The sequence below is a fragment of the Helianthus annuus genome, chromosome 8, assembly GCF_002127325.2.
Source record: "Helianthus annuus cultivar XRQ/B chromosome 8, HanXRQr2.0-SUNRISE, whole genome shotgun sequence".
NCBI lineage: Eukaryota > Viridiplantae > Streptophyta > Magnoliopsida > Asterales > Asteraceae > Helianthus > Helianthus annuus.
Genome location: NC_035440.2, coordinates 115,014,474 through 115,042,185, shown reverse-complemented (window position 1 = coordinate 115,042,185; position 27,712 = coordinate 115,014,474). Strand labels below are relative to the sequence as shown.

General features: G+C 33.8%; 1 protein-coding gene and 2 long non-coding RNA genes across 3 annotated transcripts; all 3 read right to left on the bottom strand.

Moving 5' to 3' along the window:
• Positions 1-2,524: 2,524 nt before the first annotated feature.
• LOC110873401 (scarecrow-like transcription factor PAT1) lies at positions 2,525-5,368 on the bottom strand. The gene is made up of 2 exons (XM_022122319.2): positions 5,214-5,368; positions 2,525-4,161 (listed from the first exon to the last, which is right to left on the bottom strand). Exon 2 carries the CDS (start codon positions 4,128-4,130, stop codon positions 2,670-2,672), a length of 1,461 nt encoding a protein of 486 aa, XP_021978011.1. The 5' UTR covers positions 4,131-4,161; positions 5,214-5,368; the 3' UTR covers positions 2,525-2,669.
• Positions 5,369-11,546: 6,178 nt separating this feature from the next.
• LOC110871333 lies at positions 11,547-12,063 on the bottom strand. The gene is made up of 2 exons (XR_002553656.1): positions 11,944-12,063; positions 11,547-11,745 (listed from the first exon to the last, which is right to left on the bottom strand). It is a non-coding gene; the product is annotated as an uncharacterized LOC110871333 (long non-coding RNA).
• Positions 12,064-12,769: 706 nt separating this feature from the next.
• Positions 12,770-15,364, bottom strand: LOC110871334. The gene is made up of 4 exons (XR_002553658.2): positions 15,189-15,364; positions 14,236-14,306; positions 13,162-13,277; positions 12,770-13,011 (listed from the first exon to the last, which is right to left on the bottom strand). It is a non-coding gene; the product is annotated as an uncharacterized LOC110871334 (long non-coding RNA).
• Between the last annotated feature and the right edge of the window lie 12,348 nt (positions 15,365-27,712).

Genomic DNA, 27,712 nt, shown 5'->3' with positions numbered 1-27,712 from the left:
GATGAACAATGTTTATGAAACACATATGACCTATTCTCATAACAAATTATTTATGTACGTTATTGTTATGTACTAGCTCACGCGTATTCAACTATTAACAAATTATATTAACAATGCATCCTCGTATAATAGTGAATAATTATTCCATTTCATTTTGTTTCTTGGTTGTTAAGAGATATTTTTGAGTAAATTACACGATTTGTAATTTAACCTTACACCGTGTGTCCTTTGTCTTTAGAAAGTACACTGAATGTTTATTATTTGAAACTTTGGCACACCGCATGTCCTTTACACGAACCTTCATTTATTTTCTTGGGTTAATACCACTCATGTGCTCCTAATGTGAGGGACAAAATTTTCATTTTATCATTCTTATTTAAATTACATGTATTGTCATTTAAAAACATTGCAAGTTAATATAAGTAGCTTATTCTATCGTCTCATTATCTTCTCACACACAACCATTTGAATTTAAACCCTAAAAACCCTAACAATCTTCACACGCACCATGGATAATACTCTATATAATGGAAAGAGGTATACACTTTACAAGTTGGATAGGTGGAGAGAGATTTTTAAACTTTGTTTTGTGAAGGTTTTGATCACATTATATGGGCTATCGACAACAATTTTTTAACAAATAAATTGCATACACCAAACATGAAAGCAAGTTTTTACCAAATAAATTGCATACAACAGGTTTTTACATCACTATTGATAGTAGGTTTTTACCAGTTGCAACAAAAAATACATACATTATACAACACCTGCAGTTGCAGCAATTAAACGCAATTCCATACACATCTTTCATGCAAAAGAACTAGAAATAAACACTCACACACAAACACACACACACACATATATATATATATATATATGTATATATAAACCTGAGATTTTTTTATAAAACAATACATGTAATTTACATAAAAATAATAAAATGACAGTTTTGCCCCTCACGTGAGGAGCACATAGCTTGTCTTAACCAAGAAAATGTACGGAGGTTAGCGTAAAAGACTTATGGTGTGCAAAAGTTTTAAATAAAGGACACTCGGTGTAATTTGTAAAGACAAATGACATACAATGCAAGTTGGTGTAAAGTTAAAGAAAAAACTATCTAATTTACTCTATATTTTATATGGTTGGAGATACAAATTGTTATCTTTATTGGAAATTGACTTCCATTTATTTTTAATTTGGTTTCCAATATATTTGTGGGTGAAAATTCAATTATACCTCATTTTGTATGGTTAATTAATTTTTAAAAGTATAATCACTTTAGATATATTTTGTGGTTTTCAAGGATTAGACCCGTTTTGACTCATTTAAACCATTTTATTTAGGGTAGGGGTGTTCATCGCCAAAACACCACAACTCGGTGCCACGTCAGCAGTTTTGCAAGTACTCGCAGACACCGGTAGCGATGTTCTTGGCTACCCGCACAGTGTCTCTCTTCTCTCCACACACAAACGCAGCTCTCTTATCTCCGTAACAACTTCCTGTTTTCCTTACTTGCCCTCCCAACATGAAACACCAGCGGTGGTGTTACTGCCCGGTGACTACCCGATACACACTACCCACATACACCCCATACACCCTTGTGGTTATTTCTTTCTTAAATCTAGTTGGCCCATTTTCATGTATCGATCCACAAATCAGCTCCTCATCAAACATCTTCATCGAAACACAGTTTGTACATGTATCTTCCTGCTTTTACTTTATTAACCCTCTTTGACATCCGATTTCATAAACTAGCCATTGCTATAACCTGAGGGTATATTGGTAAATTCCACATGCTGTGACAACTAGCAAGTCAAAACTATAACTTTAAACGTGTCAAAAATAACACGTCCCTTTTTTGAATATATTTATGGAGCAAATGCTCACTTTTCAAAATAAAAAAAAAAAAAAAAACAGTCAACTTGGGTTGCCCCAAAACATTATTTTTCTCCAAAATCTTTTAACTTCTTTAAAAGTAATTAACAAAAATTATAACCTTGTGACCCCTTTAAGCCATTTCCTTTTAAGATAACTTTAACCCATTATCAACATAGGGGTATATATATATAGGATAAAGTTAGGTAGAAAACCCTCCATTTTGAGAAAACCCGGGAAACTCAAAGCTCTCGACGTTTTTTTTTTTTTTTTGAAAAAAATAACACATGTAGTATACATGTTTTTAAGAGTTTTGGGCCAAAAAAAAAAAAAACAAAAAAGCGCCGAAGGAATCTTTAAAAAAAGAACAAATTTCAGCAAGTTTCAGCCTTTGTTGCCTAACACATGTTAGTTACCCGGACATTGCTGAAATTTGTTTATTTTTTTAAAAACATCTCTTCGGCGCTTTTTTGTTTTTTTTTTTGGCCCAAAACTCTTAAAAACATGTATACTACATGTGTTATTTTTTTCAAAAAAAAAAAAAAAAAAAAAAAAACGTCGAGAGGTTGGGTAAAAATGGGAGTTTTCAAAGTTTTCTAAAATTTTTAGGGTTTTCTACCTAGCCCTACCCTATATATCAACATATTCATAAAGAATCTAAATATTTGTATAATTGATTTTAGGACTTTTTATGCATTACAACATACAATATACAATTTATTAATTAACACATTATACAATATACAACAAGGAAGGATGCTAATCTTATAATCTAAAACTTAACAAACTTTACTTCATCTCCAAGCACACGAAGCAACCAAATCGCGATTCATCCAGCCAAGAAACAGAGCCCCGTCTCGTTCTTCAAGTCTGTACTTTTCAGAATAACTCTGAAGCAAAGATTTAATGGTCGAATTCACCGATGAACTCAAAGGGTATGGCGTAAATCCAGCCATCGTAAATCTCGACCTCCATTTCCCTAATAGTTCATGTCGTTCAACTCTTTCCACCCCCTCACACGCTATAATATTCACTATATCGCGTGCAAGACAATGTTGTTCCACGTTGATTCGTTGTTGATGATTCCTAGGTAGAGTTTCATCGATTGACTCGAAGATAGCCGTGTAGTAGTTTAGCGTTTCTTGGAATCGGTTGAAGAACGGGGCGGTGTTGACGTTTGATTCTTGTTCGACGAGTGTAACAACTTTCGGAGATAAACTTTTTACCATTCGTAAAAGTCTGTCTCGGGGATTTTGAGGATTTACGCTCTCGTCGGGCATGTGATGTAGCATAAACGCGAAGTTAACCACTAACGGCTCACCGGGTCTAACCGCGAGGTGTTTGATTTCAATTTCGGAAGCGGGAACCGTTACACCATGAAACTCGAACGGGACGTTACAAGACCTTGCCAAACTCGTGAGCCGTTGACCAACAATGTTGACTTCTCCACCTCTAGCGTATGCGTTAGTGGAATCATCGATACCCGTGATTCGAACGCTAGGGGGCCCACCGGGCCGCGACGCAAGAGCTTGGATAAGGGTTACCCATTGACCGCCCTGCGCGATTTGAAAATCGATTATGTGAATCTTGTTTTCGTTCTTCATAGCTTCCGCAATCGCTCCGTTCGCAGATAAATATCCGAATTTGAAATACGGGCATACTTCGTAGAGTACACGCATGTACGAAAAGAGTTCATCACCCGTCGGTTCTTTGCATCTTAACGCTTTGTAGATAGAACTACCCGAAGAAGATAATCTCGCTACAAGCCCTTCCAACATGTAAGCACCTAACCGATGAATCGGCTCGCCAGATACCGAAACCATCGGACGTAATTCCGACATCAGCCAGTCGGCGGTTATCGTATCGTTTTCCGCTACTGATTTAGCACAAGCAATCAGTAATTCTTTAACATCTTTCCTAGATATAATATCTGTTAACGTTCTTTGATTACCGACACCCCAAGAAGACGACCCATCAAACGATTCCATATAATCGTGTTCGGTTCCCATCATAACAGTTTCTAGTTCTCTCAGTTTATATTCGAAATCATCTGCATAATCGGTAACACCGGCTCTGGTTACGTGTGAGGTGTAAGTATAGTCGGGTGAGTGATACGCGTCTGGTACGTGGGAGTGAGAGTCTTGTTGTGAAACCGTGCTGCCATTTGAGGAAAAGCTGGCGGTTGAAGGCGAATAGTTACCGAATTCGGATGTCTGAACGGTAAAACGGTTTATATCGTATAGATTCTGATTCATCTGAATTCAGCTGTTTGACAATAATTCTAACCTGGTAAAGCTTAAAGTTATCAGTTTATGCTACATATGTTAACAGTGTCAACTTGACAAATTGCTAAATGAACCAGAAATCAAACGCAAATACTTAAAGCCGATTAGGGATTTAGAATTTTAGACATTTAAAAGCGCTTTTGTATATCTATACCATATTATAATACATACGAGGACGACAAAAACACAATTTTACATAATTTTAAGGGTCTATGTAATTACAACTTACAAAACATATTGTTGACCTTTAAGCTGACTTCCCCCACGAATTTTAAAACAGCCATAACTTTTTCTAACGTTAATATATTCTCCTTCATTTGAGTATGGCATTCTCTTTATAAAAATTAACATGTAACTTGACTACGAGTGTATGTGTTCCACGCTGCATCGTGCAGGCACCCCTCTAGTGTATACATATGCGTGTGTATATATATATAGGGTAAGGTTCATGCGAGAACCACCTTTATTGCGAGAACCGCGAGAACCAATGTGAACACAACCTAAAATAGCTAAAAAAAAACCTAAAAATAAAAAAATAAAATGCGTAATTTGAATTCGAACTTCGAATCAAAAATAAAAAAAAATCCGCATGCAATTCGAAATTCGAACTGAATTCTAATATTCAAAAACAGACTTCGAATCTGAAATTCGAACTCGATTCGGAAAGAATTTCGAGGTTCTCAAGTCCGATTCAAATAGTGAACAGAACACCCCAAGTTTTGCAAATAATCATACAAAACCCTAAAATCATGTAGACACAACTCACAAACAATCAACTTCAAATCACCACTTACTGTTTCTTAAACTAAATTCAAGCATCAAAATCTCACCTAAATCAGCAAGCCAAAACCCTAATTACAAAATTCTCATTACAGAATAATAATAATCATCCCAAATTAACAGAACTAGTTCAATCAAAACCACTTAATTAACCAACTAAACACGAATTAAACCTTATTTACACAATCAAAACGTCTTCAAACACTCATAACAAAACAATCTCTGCTAAACAGATACAGAGTCAAAGTTGAATTCAAAATTGAGTTGACATACCTTTTGTGTGAGAAAATTGAGGGTGAGTTGTTGTTTTGGAAGGAGATTTGTTGGTTCGATTTGAAGATATGAAGTGTGAATGAATGAATATTTATGCTACTGAAAGTAAGCCGCTTTTCCGCGGTTTCTTTGAAGAAAAAAGAAATATGGATAGTGACATTGGTCAAACTCAAGCTTCTGAACAACTTTGAAGAAAAAAATAATATGGATAGTCAAACTCAAGCTTCTCATGTCCTCCTAGTTTGGTTTGTTTCCATGTTACATCCTCATGTTTATGTTTTTATTTTGAGTAAACTGTAAAAATGATCCCCGAGACTTGGTTAATTTTGCCACTTTAGTTTAAAACTCAAATCCTTTAAATCTGGGTGTCTGTGATTTCAATTTTGTTGTCCTTTTTCAACCAAAAGCAAAATCTCGTCAGATTTTTCAGTTAACATCTAGTTTGTTTTTCTCCCTTTTAACGAAGGGCATAATAGTTAGATTTTTTTAATTTGTTATAATAGAACATTAAAAGCCTATTTTGCCCTTCATTAAAAGGGAGAAAAAAGAAATAAAAGTTGGATGTTAACTGAAAATTTTAATCAAAATTTTATTTTGCATGAAAATGGCAACAAAATTGATACCATATGGACCCAAATTCAAATGTTTTGAGTTTTGGACTAATGTGTCAAAAGTGACCAAACCTTATGGACCATTTTGCCAATTAACTCATGCTTTATCGACTCAGAAGTTTATTAAGTTCAAGAACAAATATACAAATGGCTTTGAAAGAGTTAACAAGTCGAGTTTAAGTTTTTAAAATTAGGTTTTGACTAGACTTCAATTCTTATTATGTTTTTTGAACATTATGTATGTCTTAATATCTTTTGGTGGACCTTAAAATAGATCTATATAATGAGAATAGTTTAGTAGATATTTTATGGATTTTTTTTGGCTTTTTAATCAAAATATATTTAACGAACATATATATATATATACTAGGTTAGAACCCCGTGTATTACACGGGTAGAATAAATGTAATTTTATATACTAAATTAAAACAATTATTCTTTAAAAATCTCGTTTATTACACAGGTTGAACAAATGTAATTTTATATATTAAATAATAAAAATATTATATCTCTAAGAACCTCCTGTATTGTACTGAATAAATGTAATTTTATATACCAAATAATAAAAACCTGTGTATTGTACGGATTGAATAAATCTAATTATATATACTAAATAATAAAAAAGTTATATCTTTAAAAACACTGTGTATTACACGGGTTAAATAAATGTAATTTTGTAACCTTGTATATTACACGGGTTGGATAAATGTAATTTTATAAACTAAATAATAAAAAAAATTATATCTTTATAAACCCCATGTATTATACGGGTTGAATAAATCTAATTATATATACTAAATCATCATCATCATCATCATCATCATACTCTGTAAATCCCACAAATAGCAAAGCTAAGGTAGGGTATGAGGAGAGTAACATGTAGAGGCTGCTTTCAGTAAGACCCCCGACTCGATAGTAGTTTTGCATCAAGCTTTGGACATAAGGCACATAACACTTAGCAACCAGGACAAAGACCGATTAGTACATGTTCCCTTTTGTCTTTCTGCAATCAACGCCACCACATGATGATGATGCATGATTAACCGTCCGCCGCTTTTAACGTTATTTTCACAAATTTAGTGAAATAACGTTAAAATTAGTGCAATTTCACTTTTGCCCTCCGACCATCCACACATATATACATTATTAAAAGTTAGATTAGATTATATATGGGCTTATACGTGTGAGTAATTGTGATTATTGAATGGTTGAATTTTGAGGGTTTTGAAATGTGAATTTGATTATGATAGATTATATTTTAGTTTTAAAACTTCTAGAATGATTGAATCAAATAAAAGGATTATGATTTCCTAGAAACAAAAATAACTGAGTTTTTTTTCTGATCATTTTGAACATGAGCAAATAGAACGATAGCATCTTAATAAAAAAAATAACTAATTACAAATGTGAAACCCAATAATTTTACTTCTGTCTCATTTGAATGGAAAAGATAAGTACAAACTAAATTTAAAAAAAATTGCAATATGAAAAATAAGAGACAGAATAATCGATATTTTTTTTCATAAAATATAAAATATGAGATAAGGGTAAACTAAATAAAAAAGTGTCAATTTGGTAAATAATAATATTAAGTATGAAAATGTAGGAAATTACAAATGTAGACATCTTCAATGAATGACACGTGTCCAAAATCAGGTTTCTTTTATTATATATATATATATATATATATATATATATATATATATATATGGGAGGGTTCAAATGAAAACCACTAGTTATTGTGAAAACTAGAAAACTAACTAAAACCCAATAAAAAGGAGGGGGGAAGACTTTTAATGAAGGAGGGGTAAAATTGGAACAAAAAATATATAACTTTTCAAACATTTCCCATTTCTCCATACGTTATCATTTTAAAACAAAAATGGCACCATAAGATCACAAATTTTCTTATCTTTCATTCAAGTATATTCGAGCATATTTTTTATGAAATAAAAAAAGATTTATGGTGTCGTCTTGTTTTAAATACTATTATTATAGTAGTGCACATGTGCAATATAACATGTACTACAATGTGCATTACATGCTTAAAATTAGCTTTTTGATTCTAGTTTAGCTTTTAGGGTTAGTTTTTTTGGAGGTTTAGGATTAAGATTAGGTTTTTGGGTGTGGGGGGGAGGGGGGTTTAGGTTTTTGGGGGGTGGGGGTGGGGGGGGGGGTTAGTTTTTTTTCGGGTTTATGTTTAGGGTTTAGTTTTAGGTTTTCGGGAGGGTGGGGGTGGGGGGGGGGTTAGTTTTTTTTTTTTTTTTTTTTTTTTTTTTTTGGGGGGGAGGGGGGGTTAGGCTTTTGGTGGGAGGGTGAATTTAGGTTTTTTTTTTTAGGGTGGGGGGTTTAGGTTTTTGGGGGGTGTCGGTGGGGGGTGGGTTAAGTGGTTTAGGCTTTCCGTATTAGTGCACATGTGCAGTACAACAAAAAAAATTTTTTTTTTTGAATTTTTTTTTCCATATATAAAAAGTAGCGATTTTTTTAAAAAAAATTGTAAAAAAAAAATTGTATGTTTTTTAGGTTTTTTTAGGCTTTTTTAGTTAGTTTTCGAGTTTTCACAATAAAAATGGTTTTCATTTGAACCATCCCCTATATATATATATATATATATAGGGTATATATATATATATATAGGGTATATATATATATATATATATAGGGTCTATATATATATATATATATATATATATATATATATATATATATATATATATATATATATATATATATATATATATATATATATGGTAAGGTTCATGCGAGAACCACCTTTATTGCGAGAACCAATGTGAACACAAGCTAAAATAGCTAAAAAAACCTAAAAAAACCCTAAAAAAAACCTAACCCCCACCCCCCAAAAACCTAAACCCCCCCCCCACCCCCCCCCCCCCAAAAAAAACCTAACCCCCCCCCCCCCCCCCAAAAACCTAACCCCCCCCCTTCAAAGCTAAATGCTAAAAACTAAAACCCTCAAAAAACCTAAAAAAAACCTAACCCCCCCCACCCCCCCCCCCCCAAAGCTAAAATGCTAAAAACTAAACCCCCCAAAAAACCTAAAAAATCTAAAAAAATCAAAAAAAAATCTAAAATTTTTTTTTATTTTTTTACTATTTTTTATGTTCAAATCGCTACTTTTAGTAGCCAAAAAAAAATTTTTTTTTTTAAAAAAAAAAAATTAAAAAAAAATTTTTTTTTTTGGATACTAAAAGTAGCGATTTTTATATAAAAAATAGTAAAAAAATAAAAACAAATTTTTTTGGGTGTTTTTTAGATTTTTTTAGGTATTACTGTTTGTGTTCACACTGGTTCTCGCGGTTCTCGCAATAAAGGGTGGTTCCTAACGGATCTTTGTCATATATATATATATATATATATATATATATATATATATATATATATATATTTTCTGCGAGTTAGATCTCTTTTGAGCTACGCTCAATAATACATTTAAAACCATTAAACTAACATGCGAGCGAGAGTTTGATCTAACATTATCGAGTTGGAATTCATCTCGTATGATGTGATTGCACAAAAATTTTTATTGGCCAAATCATAATTTAGAAGTCGACTTCATATTAGTAACAACAAATCCCATTTACAAAGTCATATTCCCATGCATGTCATTCATCATATATATTTGTTTCACATGGATTTATTTTATCATTTAATGATTTTAACTTGTTTAACTTAAGAGTTAACTTCCATTTTACTCCCTGTGATTTTGTCATTTTAACGGTTTTGTCCAAATAGTTTAAAAATAGCCATTTTCCTCCCTGATTTTTCTAACTTATCGTCATTTTGCTAACCGCCTCTAACTCCATCTAAAAAAATCCATTAACTAGAAGGGTATTTTGGTAATTTTATAGATAAAAGCAAGGGCATGAAGTCTTTTCACCTAAATAAACCTATAACTTGTTTATTTACATGTATATAACTAATTATTTTCTGATCCCCCATCTTTCCAGCCACTCTTTCTACCGGCCACCACCATCCACCACCATCCACCACCACCTGCAACTACCACCTGTCGACCACAACTACCGCGACTTTTTTAACTAAACATTTTAATTGATTTAGAGCCAGAGAGTAAACTATCAAAATATCCATACTTTTAATTGAATGTTTTAACTGAGTTGGAGCTAGGGAGCAAACTGGCGACAAACTCGAAAGACCAGGGAGGAAAATGGTTATTTTTAAACTATTGGAGCAAAACAATTAAAATGACCAAACCACAAGGAGCAAAACGAAAGTTAACTCTTAACTTAAACTATCATTGATACATTAAACTTAAAAAAGTAAATAATAAAACATTTAAAAATATATTTGTTTCACTACATGACCTCTTGCATATCCTCAATTGAAATCAAGTTTATAGATTACTCTTATCCATATCCCAATTGAAATCAAGTTTATAGATTATTCTTATCCATATTCTAATTGAAATCAAGTTTACATATCACTCTTATCTAAGGTACATAGGGTGTACCTAATATGAAGTTGAGTGAGGTGGGGTGGGGGAGATGTCTACTCAACCTATCATCAACATCATATTAATTCAAGTTACCTAACATAAATCATCATTAGTTTGTGTCATTTTATTAGTAGACATTCACATAATCTAAAACTTATAACTAGGCCCAATAAATAGTTTTTTTTTTTGTATAGTTTAATTAATTTAATTGTTAACCACTCAATCTGATTTCCATCCGACACACTTTTAACCTTCACTAACGAAAATTATTGAATCCGTCGCTAGAGATATCAATTATTTTGGTCATCTTGTAAAGGGAAAAACTAAAGGACTAATATAGAAATAGATAAAACATTAGGGATAATGGCGTATATCGGTCATGTTGACATTTATCTTCGTCAATGTGGTACAATAGGACCGTGTTTGTCACTTGTTGATCCCTCCGTGCGGTCAAGATGGCTAGATTTGTAATTCCAACGTTTTTTTTGCAATGTTAAGCACCTATGAGTTGCTACATTTGACTAACCGGTTGACCGGAATATTGAAGTTTTTGTTTTCAACGGTGGAAGATAGTATTAAACCAAGCCAACAACCGGAATATTGAAGATTTTGTTTTTAATGGTGGAAGATAGTATTAAACCAAGCCAACACTAGTAAGCACAGTGGCGAAACTTGACCCGAATGACGAGGGGGTCGAAAAAGTATATACAAAAAAATTTCTAGAGAACCGGAGGGTCGAAAACATATATATACCTAAAACTTTATATACGAAAATAACATATATAACACTACTGAGCGAAAAGTTCGGGGGGTCGGACGCCCTTCCCGCCCCTTCTATACTTCGCCCCCTGAGTAAGTAACCAGAGAACCGCAAAAATAATCATACAAGATTGTGATAATTGAAAATAAACCTACGCCAATTTGACCATTCTAGGTTCAGCACTTTGGATCTGTTTTTGACCCACTGCTAACTAATCGCCTTTAAGTCTTCAATTAGGTTATTGCCCGCGTGTATATGCGGTTTAACAAATGAAAATATTATTATAACGCCCGTCTCGTTAAAAACAATATTAAAATACTTTCCAGAAATAGGCCCAAATTTTTTTATCTTACTTAATAAAGTTTATTATTCCATAAATATATTAATCCCCATATTCGGATTAATAAAACATTTACAAATCCTCATTTAGAAAATTTTGCCATGACCTGTTTGCAAAACGACAATTAATTACCAAAGTTTTTATAAAATAAACATAAACAACTACTACATTGACATACTAGCGCTTAGCGAAAACAAACATTGAAGTTAAACTCCAAAATGTAAATAACTAGGTCAATTTGACCCGATAAGAAAACCCATATACTTAGTGAACAAATCATCACTAAATCTTTCCATAGTTGACCCGCTTCCAAGACTTGATCACTTTCGCCTTTCTACCATCCGAATCTGCCATATAACATTATCATATCATTAGCCTCGACCGAGAAATCTATACAAATATACATTCCTACAGTAAACATAACAATGACACACACACACACACACACACACAGATATATATATATATATATATATATATATATATATATATATATATATATATATATATATATATATATATATATATATATATATTGAGTGAACCGGATTATTGGTGAACGACTTTTGAGTTCTTTTCTTCTTCTTCCATGTTACCGGTTCAAGCCACCCCGTTGTTTCTCATGACTTATCTACTCGTTCATTGTTTTCAAACATATCACCTACATGGAAGATACCACAAAAATTAGTTTTTGCTAAGTGAGGACTCATAATATTATTTTTTTATCAAACATAAAGGAGTTTTCAATGCTCATGACGCCCAATGAAACAACATCAGACCACTACTTCATTATCTCGAGTCACGCATTTGTGGCTTTTTCCGTTCTAATATGAGAGCCCCTTTTTTTCCACATCTCATGTGATTATCAACGACCATTATTACTCAACATATTCTTAATAATTCATATATGCATTCATAACCTACTCAATTAGGTTATATAATTTTAGCGATACAAATGCCATTTATTCATAAGCACTAACTACTACACAATGAACACATGCATTTGCACATACGGGTCAAAATGCCCATGATTTTTTAGTTTAGCATACACATCCCATATTCATGGAATCACTCATTTTAACTCATGTAAATATATATAATTGTGATGAGGTTTACAACAATAATAAAATCACTTCCAACGGGTTCTTTATAAAATCCCCAAGATTATGCAAGTGTTATAATTATTATAACGCCCGTCTCGTTAAAAACAATATTAAAATACTTTCCAGAAATAGGCCCAAATTTTTTTATCTTACTTAATAAAGTTTATTATTCCATAAATATATTAATCCCCATATTCGGATTAATAAAACATTTACAAATCCTCATTTAGAAAATTTTGCCATGACCTGTTTGCAAAACGACAATTCCTTACGAAGACAAAACCTGCTTAATTACCAAAGTTTTTATAAAATAAACATAAACAACTACTACATTGACATACTAGCGCTTAGCGAAAACAAACATTGAAGTTAAACTCCAAAATGTAAATAACTAGGTCAATTTGACCCGATAAGAAAACCCATATACTTAGTGAACAAATCATCACTAAATCTTTCCATAGTTGACCCGCTTCCAAGACTTGATCACTTTCGCCTTTCTACCATCCGAATCTGCCATATAACATTATCATATCATTAGCCTCGACCGAGAAATCTATACAAATATACATTCCTACAGTAAACATAACAATGACACACACACACACACACACATATATATATATATATATATATATATATATATATATATATTGAGTGAACCGGATTATTGGTGAACGACTTTTGAGTTCTTTTCTTCTTCTTCCATGTTACCGGTTCAAGCCACCCCGTTGTTTCTCATGACTTATCTACTCGTTCATTGTTTTCAAACATATCACCTACATGGAAGATACCACAAAAATTAGCTTTTGCTAAGTGAGGACTCATAATATTATTTTTTTATCAAACATAAAGGAGTTTTCAATGCTCATGACGCCCAATGAAACAACATCAGACCACTACTTCATTATCTCGAGTCACGCATTTGTGGCTTTTTCCGTTCTAATATGAGAGCCCCTTTTTTTCCACATCTCATGTGATTATCAACGACCATTATTACTCAACATATTCTTAATAATTCATATATGCATTCATAACCTACTCAATTAGGTTATATAATTTTAGCGATACAAATGCCATTTATTCATAAGCACTAACTACTACACAATGAACACATGCATTTGCACATACGGGTCAAAATGCCCATGATTTTTTAGTTTAGCATACACATCCCATATTCATGGAATCACTCATTTTAACTCATGTAAATATATATAATTGTGATGAGGTTTACAACAATAATAAAATCACTTCCAACGGGTTCTTTATAAAATCCCCAAGATTATGCAAGTGTTATAATTTTTTTTGTTTTTCACTCAGCTTTGCGCAGCTGTAGTAATTCAGCTGTAGTAATTCAGTAGTAATTCAGTATATTCCCCTCTTTATAAAGAGTATTTCAGTTCAAACTAAAATTCTTAGTGATGGCGTCTCAGAGACCTTTCTGTGGATATAAAATACACCCCGAACGGACATTCGGTTGATTTACTATGAATTTTTAAAGATCAGCAAAAATCTGGAAATAAGCTGAATTTTCAGCACTTGGGTATCTCGACTCATTAACAATTTGCATTCTTTTTCATTCGGTTTAAACCCCCAAAACGTCACAAAAACAATACGTTATTGTTAATTCAAACCCTATTCAATAATTTGTATTAAACCGTCCACCTTAACTATAAGATTTCGAGTTAACAAGAATACTACTTAATTCAATACAATCTAAACACATTCGAGTCACACCTTCGCCCGTAGCAGTGTTGTTGCTTTATCATTCGTTTGACCCGTTGCCATCCAAACGTTACCTCACCTATCTTGACATCAAATCAAACTTGCAAATCATTAGAACACATAACATGGGTATTCATCTTATAATACCTAAGTATTTATTCACCCATCATCAATCATGCATTCTAAATCATTCTTTTACCCCAAATTTGTTAATTGGTTTATTATCATTCATTTGACCTGTTATCACCCATTTTGTATAACCACAAGTTACGGGTCAATACTATCATATTAAGATTTAAAAGCATACTTAAAATCACAAATTAATAATAACACATAAGTTATTATCCTAAACCAAACCATATACTTCCATTAACCCAAATGACCCATTTGGTCGATTAGCCCATTCTTTGACATAACGAACTCATATGTGTCATTATGATAATATATAATAAACCAATTAACCAACTAGGTTTGTCATAAACTTGCGCCTACTAATTAACTATTGATTATTAACAAATCATTTCATAAAGTAAACATGACTAATCTTTCAAAAATTCACTTTTGTTTTGGTTTAGGCATTTAATCAAACACTTGGCGTGCGTACATCATCTAATGCACAATATACAAGTATCCTAAGCATACTTTTACTTGTTCATACCATGGATTATCATAATCAATCAAATTCACCTATTCTTTTTAATCTACATCAATTTTGTCTATAATTTCCTACTCATAGAAGATTATACATCAAAGTTACTTATAGTTACATCTACATAAACATCACATTCATCATAATACTACATCAATTGGGTTTCTACTTTAAATCATCCAAATGACCAAAATCAAACATAATTCTTGTTCTATAGTGTAATCCTAACTTACGATTACACAAATTTTTACATGAACTTATGATTGGGTTGAAACCCACTTTCTACAAAATCATGAAATTATGAAATTCAACTTACCACTTGTTGAGTAAACTTAGATGATTGCAAATTAAGGCTCATGCATATGATTTGCTTTGAATTTCCTTTTCAATTTTACTAACTTCTGATTTGTGAGGGTTTCCTTCCTTTTTCTCCTGCCTGGAGCGCCACACACACACACACACACACACACACACACACACACACACACACACACACACACACACACACACACACACACACACACACACACACACACACACACACACACACACACACACACACACACACACACACCAGAACACCAGATGTGTGTGTTTGTGTTTCAAATTTTATTTTAATAAACTGCTTTTTCCATGTACAAGTTTAGTCCCCCCCCCCCAATTTAAGTGTCTACTTATTTTTTTGGTCATAGTTCATTCATAAGATAATATTTCACATATATTCTAACTAAGTTATGCTTTCTAATTATTTTTACACACAAATATACGCTAAAATATTTTTGGGGTGTTACAACTATGAATTTCTTGAAATATATAATAAGTTAATATAAAGCTTTAAACCATCACTAATTCAAATAAAATTCATGTAAATAATGGGAAAATAAAATATTCATATTATATACTTAAAATTTGATTGATTACAATCTTAAATGTTTTTGGAATGGAAACTGCAACACATCCATCCAAAATACCCACTTAAAAAGACATTAAAGTAACATGTCTACCTTAAATACTACTTTTAACATATTACATGTGTCATTGAAATTAGTTTCTTTTTTTTTGCCAGCCAACAGACAAACTTTCATTCGTTAAGAAACATACAACTCTTAACCAAGGACTAATACGTCGTTACATCCCAACCAAAAACAAAATACACACGAAACAAAACAGACAATTACACAACCTAACCAAAATCCATGTTTTCAAAATTCTCCCAGCTATCCGTAGCAGGACTCACCATTTTACCTCTTCTCACCATACACTAATAAGACTCTTGTTTAATATTTTCCAGGACCAAAGTTGCAGCCTTAATTTTTTATCCGAACACCCTCTCATTCGGTTGTTTCAAATCTTCCAAAGGGTCAGTAAGAACACTAAGTAGTGGCCCATTTGTTCTTTTTCCAAACCCCTTGATTATGGCTATGCTTTAGAATCTACAACAACTTGACCTCCATTTTAAACACTGTTAAACTATAGAAAAATGTCGAAAACGTATTCATCAAAACTAATGATCATTTGCAAAAAAAAAATGAAACAATTAAATATTTATATATTTATATATTTATATTTACCTGTAAATAATATACATAAATAATATTATATAGTTTAAATAATACACATATGATAAATCCTAAAAAGTTTTGACTTACAATAACAATTTAAACCTTATGAATCAATATCACCACTCGATTTCTATCTTTGAGCCATTTTTTCCATTCCTCCTTCTATCTTTTCATGCAATGCTTCCATACTCATAAACCGCCACTTTGTTAGGATCCAAAGTTGCAGCCTTAAATTTCTGTCCGAACACCCTCTAATTCCGGTTGTTCCAAATCTTCCAGGACCAAAGTTGCAGCCTTAAATTATAATAATCCAACAATAAACATACAAAAACTAATCCAAAAAATAAAAAGAGCAAATTACAAGTTTTGTCCTTTATGTTTACATCAAATTGCAGGCGTTGTCCTTTAGCGCAAAAGTTGACAAGTTCTGTACTAAATGTTCCAAAATCTTGCATGTTATGTCCTTTAGGCCAAACTTAGTTAGATTTTTTGGTTAAATCTGATTACATAAGGGTATTTTAGTCTTTTTACCCATTTTTATTTAATATTATCTAAAAAATAAAACAAACTATTTTAAAGAAATATTATTATATATATGTCATATCTACCACTCTCTCTCTACCACCCCCTCTCTAGCACTACCACCTCCCACAACCACCACCATCATCAACCCACCACCACCAGTGATAGCAACATATATGCAAAACAGGAAGCCGGGCATATATGCAAAACCCACCGCCGCCGCACCTAACCCACCCCCGCCGCACGTAACCCACCACCACAACCACCCCTTCATCTCCAGCCACCACCCAACGCCGCCACAACCAAATCACCCACCGCCGCTACACCTAACCCACCACCACAACCACCCCTTCACCTCCACCCAACGTCGTCGCAACCAAATCAAGCAGTCACAGTTGCATATTCAGACCTAGATAACGAATTGCATTTCTGATAACCAATTTGACGGACTGCGATAATATAAAAACACACCCAAAGGTGAGTGTCACTAACCCCTCTTTTACTGTTTTATACATTGTTTTGGAGGAAGAACATGTCTTAAAAAAGATAATTATACGTTTTTGTATAAAATACGCCTTTGAATAAATTATAAAAATATTTTCATGGAAAATATAGTTTGGAATGATATAAATATGTTTTCGAGGAAAACATGGTTTTGGAAATGTGATTGATTATAAATATGTTTCGGGGAGAAATGGGGAAAATTACAGTGTTTGGAGTAAAACGACCGTATGGATTCAAAAGTATTTGAAACTAAGTTGGATCGAATTAGCCTGAGTCTCAAGAGAGTAAGTGTCAGAAATTGGCTTACGTTTCGTCGGGGACTTCGGGGTTCGTACAATGCAAAATATTAAATTTGCCTTCCAATAGGTATATATATTGGTCAATTGAGGAGGGTACTATAGATGCATTTCTTGCTATTTTAATCATTAAATATTGCATGCGTGGAATTGTTGATAGATCTATCGAGTTGACAACATCGTCGTGACCGGTAGCTCCATGTATATATAGCGACGAATTTTTATTCCGAGTATTGTCTAGCTTGATTAGAAACTCAATGGTAATATATAGCTCGTAACGTCTTGCAAACTTACGAATCTGAACGAACGGACTAAAATTTAATATACAAACCTTGGGTTGATGATCTTATCGGAGGCTTTTCTATAAAACCGCTCACGACGATTAACCCTTGGATTTTTATAAAGGAAATAAAATTAACTTTCTTAATTCTATATGGATGTTTTTCCATTAACAATCTGTAAGAAAGTTTTCCTTAAACAAATTGTTACACGTTGTAATATGTGAACTCACTTTCCTTTGTGTTGACATTTGATTTTTACGTGTCCTTCAGGTACATGAGTTTGACTTCGAGATTTTGGCTAGTTTTATCTTGTGGTTGTTTAATGCAATAGTTAAATAAATAATGTTTGGACAACTTTTAAAACTACTTTGGGATCGTGTGTACTAAGATCCATAAGGATCAAACAACTATGTTGTGGTTGTGGTTGTGGTTTGTGTTAGAACTATAAACTTTATGTTTTAATTAACTCAAATGTCCAAAATAAATATTGCATTGATCATCAAGATATTTATGGGTACCAACCTCCGTCAGCACCACGTTTGTATTTCTGTTCCGACATTTTTGGGGTGTGACAAGTATGTCCGACTGTTGATTAGCCACATGTCGTGTTCATTTTTCAGGTGCCACGGAGCTTGTCCGTCGTGCACGAGGATCCGACGTGCGCGGACCTTTGTCAATCTAAGTCAAAACGCCCGATAAGGTATTAAGAGCAGTAAAGGTTATCGGACATAATGGAGTGGCAGAGTTTGTTTGCAGGTGAGAGCACTCGCGTAAGGGGCGAACGCCTTCAATGGAACCGATGATGAACTTCCGATGTCCGCGGGGGTGGCGGAGCCTGTACACAGCATGCGCCGACGCGTGTTTATGTGTCACACCCCCAAAATCCACCATGCGGAATATCACCGCTTGGAGGCGTGACATGACCAGGATCGAGCCACCAATCATATTGAACAACGAAATTAAGTAAATAAAACCAACCACAATACAATTGGTGACCAAAAGAAAGTAACCAACTTTAAGTTAACAGCGGAAGCATAAAACGTAAGTCCAAAACATAAGTTCCATAGTTCATAAGTTTAAAGTCCAAAACGTAAGTTTAATAAGTTCATAAGGATTAAATGTTTAGCACGGGACTCGACAGTCCATGTCCCACAACGACCTCCTCCTCGTGCAAGCTCCATAAGCATCTAACGACCTGTAAGGCATGTAACAACGAGTCAACAACAAAGTTGAGTGAGTTCACGGTTTGGTGTTCGTTTAAAGTTGTTTAAAAAAAATACATAGTTTTTGTTTAGTTGGCTTACTTGCCGTGGGGGTTACCCCATAGTTGAAAATATGTTTAACCAATTTCTCTTTTCCCAAATCATATTTAGTGGGGACTTCCCCATGTGAACCACTAGACCGTTAAGATATCGACTACTAACGAAAGTAAGTTGTGCCCTACGTCAATGTCTATCATCATTGACAGTTTGCCATAGTCCATTAGTACACGCCCGTTCGAACGGCACGGTGTGAGGTTTGTTAAACCTAATAGCGCTATTAACTAATGACCCGCTCGCCATCGGCCTCGACGATTAAGTCGATATAAAATGAGGGACTTAATGATAGAGTTTTGTCTAGTAAGTTTTAAGGTTGTTGTCCTACCCAAGGAGGACGAACGTACGTATTCTACCCAAGGAGAATACGCATGATTATTATTGGCATCCTACCTATGGAGGATGGCGGTACATATCCTACCCCAGGAGGATATGTAGGTTCCGTTTTAGTTTCTTAACCCATTCCCAAACCACCGGGAATCCCATGCCTTGTAGAAAGTGTGAACTCACCTTGGTTTGCTCGGTTAGATTAATTACTCTAATAATCAGGAAATCAAGCACGTCCTAATAAGGTACATATAACAATCAGTTTCTCGTGTATGCATAACACGTATCCTACGTACGGTTTATTTACTCATTACTTCTATCACATACCACACAATTCAAATGTCAAGTTATATTGTTAAGTTACATTATTTTACCCTAAAATAATATAACTATCTCACAAAATAAACAAGTATCCACACAAGTGTTCTAATATAAAATATATATTCTAAATATATATTTATCCATTTTACTTGTAAAAGTCAACGTCCGATACTTTTTATTTTGCTACAAAAATTATGGCGAAGTTTATATTCGAAACACAAGTTATAAAATATACTTGTAACGCTTGTTTAGAAAAATATTTTCTAAGTGTTGAATTTTTAGAAAATTTCGCCAGAGTTTCCTTTGTAAATGGAGGTGTCCATGCTTATAAGCATATCATTTTCTTTTTGAAATTTCATTCAATAATCATCAATCAACAATATACAATCTTTACTTAACAGTTTTCTTAAAAACAAGCATTAATTTCTACATCATGAACTTTGAAAGTTTATATAATTTTGTAGTAACTTACTAGTATTCTTAGTAAGTCTTGTTACCCTTTAAAATGTGTTTACTTCTTTAAAACCTTCATTTTTAAAGGAGTTGGTTGTTTACAACTTCAAAACATATTTTCTAAAAACATCTCTTCATGAAACCTTCTTGTTTCACAAGTGTTCTTACACTTGTTTAACCATTAAAAACACGATTTGTTTTTGTAAGAACCAAGATTTGATGAAACTTATATTTTAAACTTGGTTTCTTTAGAAATCATTCATAAATATTTAGATCTATGTGTTTAACAACTTACTTTGTTTATTACTTTTCAAGAAAACAAAGTGTTCTTTCAAGTTCATGACTTTTGTGAAGATGATCCATAACCTTTAACATGTTCATCCTCTCATCTTGCTAGATTATGTTTTTAATCATGATCTAGCAAGATTACATGATGATCAATATCATTTCTACAAACAAATAATAATCAACAAGTATATCAATTGTAGGATCGTTGTTGAACCCGAATGAGTCAATCAGAAGAGTTGTGAATCCGATTCAAAGGCGGAATCAGTGAAACGGACGCTCAAACTAATTATAATGCTTCTTTGATTGATTTACAACGTTTACAACCTGAAAGCAATTTGGCAGCACTTCGTTACAATTTCCAGATCCGTTGCCAAATGAACAACAATGCACCTATATATAGTTGGGGTAGTTTCGCTTATATGGACGTCCATATGAGCGAAACCTCATGCTTGTGGTTTCGCTTTTATGAACATTGTCCATATAAGGGGAACCTCTTGCTTAACCACTAAGTCTCGACTCTCGAACCTCGTGCACTGATTATTCTAATCTATCCTAATCTATTACATGATGCAAGACGAAGTCAATAAACGTAATGCACTAACAGAATCCCCCTCGGATATTGACGAAGTCTTCAGTGACTATTCTCTGTTATGACACCTCTTCAGTCTTGATCATTTTGCCATCTCACTCAGATTGTAACAATGAAAATATCCTTCAATCTTTCTCTTTGATCAGCTTTTCTCTTTGAATGTTATACCAAGATCTCATCACTGGCTTAATCATCAACAGCTTCATCATCAGCAGGCTCCACCTCTCGTCAAGCTTCCGTGCTTTTAGGGATCGACACCTAGCTTTTCAGCTACAATCTCTTTCTAACTTCCAGCTTGTCTTCAGACTCCCCCTTAGACTCTGCTCTCGGGATCGTAGTCTGGATTTTTCCTGCAGTCACTCATACACTTGATAAGTAACAACATTTTAAGGTTCCAGAAATCATAATCTGACAAATCAAACTGTTTAAACTCACTTCTCATGAAATTGGCAGTTTCATCGAATCGTATCAGAAACTAGCTCTATAACAATATAAGCATCCAAATCCCCCACAGTTAATCATCCAAGTCCAAACTAATGACCTTGGAGATATCACAAACTGTTTTTGAATTTTTATAGAAATTTCAAGTTTCAAATTAATGAACTTGTTTTATTTATAGAAACACAATCAGCTTACTCAGATTTTAAAACTCAGCATGTCAGACATCGGTTGTCGAAAATAATGCAGAAATCAAAATCTTTTTGTATTTTCTGAAAATATAAAGCAGTATAAAAATATGCACAAACATATTTACAAACAATATTTTTGTTTGAGTATGCGACAGAGGATCATATCAGTTGTTGACAAGTTACAAGTACCGTTGAGCTTAATTTCACTTTAAGAATTAAACAATTCACTTAGATTGTCGATATACTGGTCCACTTAAATTTTCATACAAACTTCAACTGATTCAGGATACGATTTAGATGTTTTAAGACCTTAAACTTATTCATGTGTCCCACCTCTTGAATATACTCCCGTATCCAAAATCCCAGATATTCAATCTTACAGGTGAGTATACCACAAATGATATCTGTAAGGGGTTAAATGCGAGGGCCGTGAGAGCTCAGTCGATACTTCCGTATACGCAGAGAGATGACGGCTTCGACTTTCTGGTGTGTTCCCTTTAGAGGATCTTTTATTTACAACAGCACACGATTAGCATTTTGCAATGTTTCATCGTTTTTTATGCTGAGGGTGGTTGCTATATTTCAAGCAATGCGAGAAAGTATTATTCGGGGACTAGGTCAGAACTTCCATTCAGCAGAAGTCCCGGAATAATACCCCAGATATCACTGAGTATAAAGACCTAGTATCTCAGAATATGGGACCTTTCAAACGAGATTTCAGGGGTTACCTATATATCCAAGTAGTGTTCCCCACAAAATAAGCAAGTGTTTGAATTTAGGTTTATATCCCGAAAAAGTTTACTAAGTGTATACAAACCTATCGACATATCATTAGTGAGACTGTTTAACGCTATTTAATCATTACAATTCTTTAGCATACTGTAACTGTCTACTGATGTACTATCATTTCCTCTTTTTACTTAAAACTCAAATTTTTGAATTTTATCATGTTTTTGGCTTTTTCAAATTTTCTAATGTTTTTGTATTTTCTAAACAATTTTTCTCCCCCTAAAATGCAAAATCATTAAAAATTTGACAACCCAATACTGATAGCTTTGTCTCGCCATCCATGTTCTGCTAATCATGCACTGAATTACACTAAAAGCAGTAATTACCCCCATGATTTACAACACATTGATTTTTACAGTTTGAAAACCGTTTTTCAGTCTGATGAATGTAATCATGTTTGTTCGGCCGTGAGGGTTTCGGCGTATACAATCTATACTCCCCCTTACAACAAACTATTTTCCCATTATGATTTCAAAACACTTAAGTTTGTTTTAATCAAAATGGTTTTTCCGGAAACATAGTTTGCTTACCAACCACTCATAGGTTAGGGGTTCACATCATCACCTTGTTTACTTTTAATCATTTTGAAAGATTTAACAATGTTAGGTCAAATACCACAATCACTGGTAGAAAATCAAGTACAACTTAATGTCCTTGATTAACCACTAGTAAGATGAAATATCACAGTTACCATCCTGTAAATGTCTCAAAAATGATGCTGATACCTGCTTCACACTTACCAACCTGGAAGCTCTGGCAAGTCAGAAATTCAACCAACAAATTTTGACACACAAGCCTGACCAGTCTTAGGTGTATTTTGAACTTTTCTCCTTTCTTCATAAAATTCTTTTACTCCTTTTTCCTTACCATCAGCCATCTTACTAAAAATTTGTTTAACATTGCTATTAAACAATTTTACAGTATCAACACCTTTTGATTTCCAGTTCGTGGCTTGTAATGGTGGAAAATCCTTATCATTCATTAAATGAATTGTTTCTTCCTTTTTTACCTCAAGTTGCGGCTCTTCTGATTTTGTGGAATCATATTCATTGCCCGATCTTGGCTTGTCTGACTTTGATGAGCCAGATTCATCGCCAACAACTTTCTTTTTCTTTTTGTTTGCCCTTAAATTTGCATCTGAAGAATTCAATTTTCTTGGCTTTCTAGTCAATTGAACCGATTCGTCAGAACTCTTATTTGTACCATCCGATGAATTTGAAGACAAAATCCTTTCCAAATAATCTCGTGCTTTCTTCCTCTTTTTCCTCAGTCTGTCTTTTTGCCCCTGCGAAAGCTTCACTTTCTGTTCCAGAACCTTCTGTTCTTCGAACTTGACATTGACTGGTTTCTTCACCATTCTCTGAGATTCAACCCTCGATCTTCTCATCGGACTCCTTGGGCAATCTCTGGCAATATGTCCTCTGATATGACAATTATAGCATCTTCTTGTTTCATAATTCCAATTCTGGCAGTTAACAGCAATGTGTCCTCTAACACAACAAGTGTAGCACACTCTGTTATCGTACCATTCATTACTTTCAGTCCAAATCTTCAGATCATAACATTGTTTGGCTTGATTATAGTCATTTCTCCTCTTCAACGCTGGATTTAGCTTTTCAGCACTGTGGTCAAACCTGCACCACTTATTACCAACATTTTGTGAGTTTTCATTTTTAAATTTTTGTGATTTTTTATAACGATTGGATGACTTATCTGATGAACTTTTATTTTCATTTTTAGAATTTTTTCAAATTTTTATCTTTTTGTTTCTGTTCTGCATTCTTCTGAACAGGTTTTTGCTTTGAGCTTTCACCTATTTCAGTAGATTGCAAAACAGTATTTTGAAAATTTTCATGTAAATCTAAAAATATTTTTCTTTTCTTTTCCTTTTCTTTTTCATCATCAGATATTTCATCACAATCTTCAATTTTGACTTTGTCAAAATTTGTGACATTGTCACTTATTGGAACAGAATTGATCGGTTTTGGACAGGGAAAATTCAAAAAATCTAATGAGGTCACAAAACCTTTCAATTTCTTTTCAAGTTCATCAATCTTGTTTCGTGAATTCTCAGCTTCATTTTCAAGCTGAGATATTCTTTCAAGATGAGACTTGATTGATTTTTCATTTTCAATTTTAATATTTTCAAGAACAGATTTTTCATTTTCCAAAACTTTTAATTGTTCTTGAAATTTTGTTTCATTTTCTTTCAGATTCTTGTTTTCCAGTTTTATCCAGAAATCTTCATTTTCTGAAGATTTCCTTTTGCTTTCAAAGTCTTTTTCTTTTTCTTTCAAAATTTTGTTTTCTGATGTCAAACTGTTCAAATCGTTTAATAGTTTATCATTCTCAGATTTCAGCTTTTCACAATTCAAGCGTAACTCTAGAATCTGTTCATCAGTAGCTTTCTTTTCAATCTTCAAAGTTTTGTTTTCCCATGTCAAACTCTCCACATCCTTCGAGAGTTTCACATTGTCTGCTTCTGATTTTTCGCATTTTGAGCACACTGGTTCAGAACTTGAAATTTCATTTGCTGATGTACTTTCTTCTGTTCTCTTCCTCAATTCTACTACCTTTGGCAGACTTGCTATACAAACTTCTCTTATCTTTTTCTCCAAATCCGACAAATATGTTTTATCCGATAACCTTCGTGTGTTGAAAGTAGCTTGCCTTGGAAGCAAATTTATTACCGCTTCAAAATTCACCTTTGATGGATCAACAACTGGATTATCCCATGGATCCATGTAACAATCCAAAACATCATTCCATCTTTCGGCTCTCTGAGCTTCTTTGAATGGTTCGTTTAGTTTTCCAATTTCCCATCTTGCATAATCTGCTTTCCACCATCTATCAGGATCAACATTAGCCATGTCTTGAAATTCTTGAAATACTTTCGAGCGAAATAGCACACCAAAGCGAAACCAAGTTACGTCCAAATGAGCGAAACTTCAAACAAAGTGCCACAAAAGCGAAACCTCCTAGTGTACACAAAAGCGAAACCCTTTGAACCTTTGGAGCGAAACCTTAAGTGTCCGAATAAGCGAAACCTTATAGTGTCCAAATAAGCGGAACTACTCAATGTCTGGATAAGCTGAACTACTCAATGTCCGAATAAGCGGAACTACACTGACACATGAGCGAAACCACGCATATTCATGTTCGTTGGAGCGAAACTATATGGTCAAATAAGCGAAATCACACTTTGTTCAAATAAGCGGAACCTATTCGAAGTTCAATTTAGTCCATTTTTAGTCCGAATTTTGATATGAAACTTTCAAGGGGTTGTTAATGTCCACTAATACACATTCTGTGAAAATTTGGCCGATTTTAACCGTGGAAACTTGTTCAGATCGAAAAAGAAGGTGTAGAAGACAGAAAACAGATCCAATTGAGCTAAACTCTTCCTCCTGAGCTTTGATACCACTTGTAGGATCGTTGTTGAACCCGAATGAGTCAATCAGAAGAGTTGTGAATCCGATTCAAAGGCGGAATCAGTGAGACGGATGCTTAATCTAATTATAATGCTTCTTTGATTGATTTAACAACGTTTACAACCTGAAAGCAATTTGGCAGCACTTCGTTACAATTTCCAGATCCGTTGCCAAATGAACAACAATGCACCTATATATAGTTGGGGTAGTTTCGCTTATATGGACGTCCATATGAGCGAAACCTCATGCTTGTGGTTTCGCTTTTATGAACATTGTCCATATAAGCGGAACCTCTTGCTTAACCACTAAGTCTCGACTCTGAAACCTCGTGCACTGATTATTCTAATCTATCCTAATCTATTACATGATGCAAGACGAAGTCAATAGACGTAATGCACTAACATCAACACTACCACAACATGATTTCTTTATATTTAAAGCTTATGTTTAAGTTTAAGTTTCATCTTTATGTTCTTTAGTGTTCTTGATGTTCTTCAAGATTAACATCACGTATTCTACTTTAACCACTTTCATAAGATGTAAAATGAAGGGATTCAAGTTCTTACCACTAGCTCAAGGCTAGGGAAGTTAAAGAGAGGAAAAGTGGTGGTTAATAGCAAGTAGAGAAGGTCCTTCAACTTCCGAGAACACCAAACTTCGTTGTATGTACTTTAACACCTTTGTATGCTCTTAGATTGGTTGAAGATGATTGAATGATGATGATGGTGAAGGTGGTTAGGTTCGGCCGAGAGCACAAGAGAGGGGAAGAGGAAGATGAAATGTTGATGGTGTGAAGATGATAGGAGTGAAGGTCTTGTGGTTTTTATAAATGATCCTCCAACATTCTAATATCCATTAGTTAGAATGTTTCCTAAGTACATAGCAATTCTATTAAACAAATCAAGAAAATCAAGGGTGGGATACCACCCTTGTAACCGTAAGGTGGGGGGGGGGGGTATAGAGTTGGGTTTCAACTAGTTAGTTGGATGTTTAGTTAGATTTCTAGTATTTTGTTAGTGATATAAATTACTAGATATTTATGTAGTGTGTGTTATGATATTCGGGGACCATAACTAGTTTAGAAAAATAAAAACAATGCCTCTGGTAATATTTTAGTGTTCCGGGTAATGTCCGGGTGTTCGGTTAGATACCGTTCTGTTAAAGTGCTAAGTTATTCCATATAGTGTTCTATATATATCTTTTTGTAACACTTTTAATTCCCAACACTCAGGAAAGCATACAGGACTATTTAGTAACTTTTTTGCACAAGACTAGTATGTTAACAAGCACATGTAAGTATGACACAGAAATCAGAAAGCAGTTAAGTAATTCAGCACAGTCATCAAGCACTTTAATTAACATAAATAAATCATACGGATACATGAAATTTTGAGGGTTGTCACATTCTCCCCCTGTTAAGAGAATTTCATCCCGAAATTTAGCACGTGGTTACTGAGGAAGCTAGTTAAGTTGCGTTGGTTTCCTGGTTTTCCTGGGGTGTCACATCATCCCTCCGTTGGTTTGGAATTTCG

Excerpts from the sequence above, each read along its gene's own strand:
- LOC110873401 (XM_022122319.2), bottom strand. The coding sequence starts at position 4,130 with ATGAATCAGAATCTATACGATATAAACCGTTTTACCGTTCAGACATCC.